The sequence below is a fragment of the Parasteatoda tepidariorum genome, chromosome 10 (assembly GCF_043381705.1).
Source record: "Parasteatoda tepidariorum isolate YZ-2023 chromosome 10, CAS_Ptep_4.0, whole genome shotgun sequence".
NCBI lineage: Eukaryota > Metazoa > Arthropoda > Arachnida > Araneae > Theridiidae > Parasteatoda > Parasteatoda tepidariorum.
Genome location: NC_092213.1, coordinates 35,881,493 through 35,887,187, shown reverse-complemented (window position 1 = coordinate 35,887,187; position 5,695 = coordinate 35,881,493). Strand labels below are relative to the sequence as shown.

The 5,695-nt window shown below is 33.8% G+C and overlaps 2 protein-coding genes across 2 annotated transcripts in view; both read left to right on the top strand.

Moving 5' to 3' along the window:
• Nucleotides 1-774: 774 nt before the first annotated feature.
• LOC107456122 (uncharacterized) overlaps nucleotides 775-5,695 on the top strand; it is a 77,557-nt gene continuing 72,636 nt past the window's right edge. The window contains exons 1-2 of the mRNA XM_071186931.1: nucleotides 775-980; nucleotides 2,705-3,010. The gene's annotated coding sequence lies outside the window, so the exon portion shown is untranslated. The remainder of the gene's footprint in view (nucleotides 981-2,704; nucleotides 3,011-5,695) is intronic.
• The window catches only part of LOC122272449 (zinc finger MYM-type protein 1-like), a 3,363-nt gene continuing 562 nt past the window's right edge, over nucleotides 2,895-5,695 (top strand). The window contains exons 1-2 of the mRNA XM_043056177.2: nucleotides 2,895-2,918; nucleotides 4,046-5,509. Coding sequence (XP_042912111.2) covers nucleotides 2,895-2,918; nucleotides 4,046-5,509 — 1,488 coding nt within the window. The remainder of the gene's footprint in view (nucleotides 2,919-4,045; nucleotides 5,510-5,695) is intronic.

The following is a 5,695-nucleotide window of genomic DNA, read 5'->3' as shown; positions in this document are numbered from 1 at the left end:
CACACATTCACTTTTATATATATAGATATCGTCTAATTTAACCAATTGATACCCTAACGTAAACAAGTGCAAACTGGATTCAGTCACATAAAAACAATAAAGCTGTATAGCATCACCTGATAATTAAGATTCTACATAGAATCTTACAGTACGTCCAATAATTTGTCCTGGGACTGTACATGGATGACTCGTGGGCGTGATATGAATATGCTTGCCTCAACCAACACACTAGAAGTCAAAAATCAGATGTCTATATCTTGTAATATTGGTCCTAGAATGACTTACAATAATGGACCAATGACATTTTTTATATAGGAGGCTTATATTTTTATAATAATGGGGGGGGGGAAATAAGAGTGTCTAGATTTTTCAATATTGGTCCTAGAATGACTTTCAGTATTGTACCAATATCAATTTCTATGTAGAATCTTGATAGAAATGAATCTTGATCCAATATTGAAAGCCATTCTAGGACCAATATTAAAAAAATCGAGACATCCCAATATTTGCCCCTCGGTGCATGTTCTAATATAACCTTTAGCCAATTTTGAGCCCAACTAGGGCCAACGTAAAATAGTTGCTAGGGTATTTAAATTGTTTAAAATAAGTGCGTAATTGTCTGATGTAGGATAAGAAAATTGGGAACAAAAACAATGATTAATCAACAGAAAAATGATTCTATTATTATCTGTTTTCATTTATCTGTTTGAATCAAGATTAAAGCGAAATAATATTTACATTTCGAAACTATTATGTTTTTATTTTTAAAAAAATTCGAGTATTTGCTTGACGTTATTGTTTTATTTTACTTAGCAAGTTAGTGCGTTACTGTGTGAATGTTATTTTGTATTTTGGAAAGAATAATTTTGAAACAGGCTACCATTAAACAGGAAGGTACTTTGATTGCTTCGTAACTTGGTGAATGTTATTTTGTTTTTCGAAAAGAATAATTTTGAAACATGCTACCATCAAACAGGAAGGTATTGTAAATTTAATGCTGTTTAAACTATTAAACAAATTTAATAATAAAGTTTTCACTTTTGAATATACATTTTTGAAAAGAATAACTTGATTTAGCGATATGCTACCATTTAGTAAATTATTGGTTTATTACCAATTCAGGTTAAGCAAATTCAAATGTAAAATTATCCAGTTTTCATTCTATTAATTTACCCGTGCTTTATTTAAGTAGTTAATAACACAAATTTATAGTATTTTGCATTTTTTTCTGCAATGACGACACTAAGGCATCGTAGCTGGAATTTGGTTTCAACACAACCTATCTCGTCGATCCGTGATGGCTCAGGGGATAGAGCATCCACCTTCCAATGAGGTGAACCAGGTTCCAAATTCAGCAATGGCTGGTCGATACGAATTCGGCATCCGTATTGCACCGACCACAGTGCTGATGTAAAACATCCTCAGTGGTAGACGGATCATGGGTTAGATTACCCCGTGGGAGGTTTTCGTGGATTTCCTCTCTTTGTAAAGCTATGTAATAGTTCCACCAAAAAAAATCCTCCAAGAAGTCATATTTCTCCCAATACTTGATCTAGGAGTTCCCTTGTCTTGTTGATTGAGTTCAAAATTACAAGGCTTCGGAGTTGAACATTAGTAGTCGTAAACTCAAAAAATTGGGTTGGCTGTTCAAGGACGATTATTAAATAAAACCTATCTCGTCGAGATCTGGATTACATATTTAATATTTTTTTATTTACACGTGTAAACTTTTTATTCTTAAGATTCTAAGCTCAAATGTGGTTCACAGACTTTTTTTTTGCTATAGAACAGGCAGTTTAGGCTTCGCTATTTCACTTTAAAAATTGGCGGCAGACAAGACAGCATGAAATGATTCTCACCTTTTGAAAATCCAAAAATTCTCAAAAGTATTTTTTCATTTGCCGATTAGTTTTGACAATGATTATACCCACATACTAAATTATGAAAGCAATATTAAACAGTGGTTATCTGAGTAATTTTAAGAATCCTCCGAAACAAACCTAACAAGATCGGATATTTCTCTTTGATAGCACAAATAATTAATTTGTACCAAAGGAAATTTTAAAAAAAGCAAAAACATTTGATGTAAAATAAATTTTTTGAAATAAGGGGTTTAAAGTAAGTTACAGATAGCAAATTGGTAAAATATTAAAAAGAAATATGACTTTGTTATTTTGTACAGCCAATTTTCTACGATTAATATTTAACATTTCATAGAGAAATAAGCGTTAGATAAATCCTTATAATATAATACATAATAACTCTTAATCGTACATGTTTTTGGAAAACACAAACATCTAAGCCAACGTGCAATTAAATTCCAAAATGAATAGCCCTTTTTTTCAGACATCAAAAATTCCTCAAACATTTTACACTTCCACGGTATTGTTTCCTGATGGGTAATATTCTAGAGTTTTCGGAGTCTTCACAAGAAAACAATACTAAGCAGAAAAATCTTATCACCTACATTAAAATCTTTTTTTTTCTGTATAAAATTTTTTTTTGTATCCTTTGAATAATTTGAAAATTCAGTTTATCAATATATTGCTCCATGCCCTTGTTCTACATTCAATTTCTTAGCAACGCGGTATTTTTTAGACAATAAACATGACATATTTAGTAAACTATTTGAATATATTGTTACTATACTCAAACATATATCCTGCAAATTAATACAGAAGTTTTTTACTCTTTTTTTTTCCAGTATCAACTTTTAGTCTTGTGTATGACATCGTTTCCACTTCTTCTTTTTGTACTTGCTTTCGATCTAATAAGAATTCTATGGAAAAAGTTCAGTCTTGAAAAGATACCCAAGAAATCTATACCAACTCCAAAATGTTCAAGTGTGTTACTTTTCTACATTGTATTAGCAAGTGGAATCAGAAGACTTCATTATGGTTACAATCATCTCTTATGCAGTAAGTGTAATTTCAGTTTTTGTTTTTTAAAAATATTAATTTTATGTTGCTTTACAATTATAAGCTTCCCTTATACATAGGATTGATTCGATGTGGGGGAAAAGTTCATTTTGTTCGGGATGCCAACTGCTCGGTTTCGTCAACGATTTTTGGTAATGGTTATAGTGTAGAGAAAGTAAAACTTGCATAATTTTTTTTATTTCACCAATACTTTAAAACGATGGCCGCGAAACGGGTGGAGCAAAGTGACTTGTCTTATGAATATTTAAATAATCTTAATGAAGTGCTGGGCAATTTAAAGTCAAATTTACGAACTATGGAATCAACATAAACTTTTCTACCTCTCGAAGTACTATTTCTAGACAGCAGAACTAGTTGGCATTTCTGTTTATTGTGAGGGCAGGGGCGTACGCAAGGGGGGGGGGTTTAGGGGTTTAAACACCCCCTTGAGCTCAGACAAAGTGAATTTACAAAATAATACAGACAGAAATAAAAATTTCAGTAGAAATTATGCTGGCTATTATTTTTTAAGACTATATATTTTTATTTGCCTTATGCCTACTTTTTTTTCTCACGGTATTTCTCAGAATACTGAAAAAACATTTACTATAATAGGGTTGTACTTTTGAAATCAAATTCACGTGATACTGTTACGGGCGAGCCCCGATCGCTGGTTCCTTTCTGTCCTGCCAGTCGCGATAGTTTTCGAGACTGGCTGGCATTCGCGAGGTCTGGAATCCTAGACGTTCTGTCGTCTTTGAGACAATTCGAGAATTTTGTAGATGCGGTTAAAAAAAATTATATGAAAGGGGGTTACATTTATTTTCGATTTTAGTCAGACTAAGAGTTATCTCTGCCGCTTGTCCTTCGGAGCTTGTTTCTAAATCTGTTTTGTTTTGGAGACTCTGTGCTCGTTGAAGTTATTCATTCCAGCTCGAAACTTTGAGATCGTAGCTTAGTGGATATTTCTGTGCCAATATATATGTATATATTTTTGCTGTTCTTGGATCTTTAGGATGTCTAAACGCAAGAATTTAACAATTTTTAATTACTTTGAGAAAAAATCACGACCTGAAATTAGTGAGGTGACAGCATCTAGTACCAATGTAAGTTTTTCTGTTGAACAGAAATGTGATACTTCCGTTGAAGAAAACGTTTCTAGCGTAACAGAATCTGATGAATGTGAAAGCGGCCCTCAAAGTGTTACTTCCCACCCATATGACATTGGACTTTTTTCAGAAGATAATACATGCGAGGATAAAAAACTGGATATACTTAAAAATGTTTGGGAACCCAATCCAGCATTTGTTTTTCCTGAAAAAGGAAAAAGAAAATTGAAATTTCAGTACAAATGGCTTTATCGCTGGAAATGGCTTGCATATTCAGAGGTTAAGGGTGGTGCTTTTTGCAAATTTTGTGTACTTTTCGCCCCAAGTGGTGCCGGTTCTGGAAAGCAACCTTTAGGCCAACTGTGCAATGTAAAATTTGACAACTGGAAAAATGCTGTAGAGCGATTTTCTGAACACGAGAAATGTCTTTATCACAAAAAATCGATCGAAACTGCTGGGACATTAAACGATATTTTATTTGGAAAGATGAAACCTGTGGATGAACAAGTTGACAGTGCAGCAAGCAGAAGAAAATTAGAAAATAGAAAAAACATTACTCCAATCATTGAAACCATCCTATTTTGTGGAAATCAAGGTCTCGCTCTAAGAGGACATAAGGATTCGGGAATAATTGCTGAACAACCAGGTGAAGAGAACGACGGAAATTTTCGGGCATTGCTTCGTTTCCGGAGTAAGAACGATTCGACTCTTAAGAACATTTTAGAGTCAAGCAGAAAAAATGCTCAGTATACCAGCCCTCGATTTCAGAACGAAGTTATTGAGGTTTGCAATATTTTAATCCTGCAAAAACTAGTCAGCAAGATTAATGATGCAACTTGCTTTTCCATTCTTGCAGATGAAACAACTGATATTGCAGGTATAGAGCAATTATCGTTATGCGTTCGATATGTCGATAAAGAAAATTTTAACATCACCGAACAGTTTTTGCAATTCATTCCGGTGCATGACTTAACCGGAAAAGCAATAGCAACAACAATATTAGACCAATTACAGTCTATGAAAGTTGATATAAAAAAGTTACGTGGACAGGGGTACGATGGTGCTGCATCAATGAGTGGAAAAATTAATGGTGTACAAGCCCACGTAAGAAGTATTGTCCCATCAGCACTCTATGTACATTGCTCTGCTCATAGCCTCAATTTGGCTGTATCAAATGCATGCGAAATAACTGGCATTAGAAATTGCTTAGGGACAATTAAAACATTATACGACTTTTTAAATACGCCAAAAAGACAGTATGTCCTATCTTCAGCAATAGAGGAGATGGAAACCAGCTCTAAGAGGGAGAAAATTAAACAGCTATGTGCAACCCGTTGGATGGAAAGATACGACTCAGTAACCGCTGTGGTGGAACTTTTCGAGCCTATCGCCGAAACACTACAAAAAATATCAGAATGGAAGGATAAGGAATCAGCTACCCAGGCTAATTCTTTACTGTGCACAGTATCTAATTGCCAGTTCGTAATATCTCTTTTGTGCATTTACAAAGTTTTCACCATAACAAACCATCTCTGTAGATACCTACAAAAAACAAGCATTCATTTGATAGAGGCAGTGAGTCTTGCATAAGATGTCATTAAAGATCTAAAATTAATGCGTAAAAATGCCACTGAAACATTTTCTGAAATATTCAGCTCTTCTTCGCTT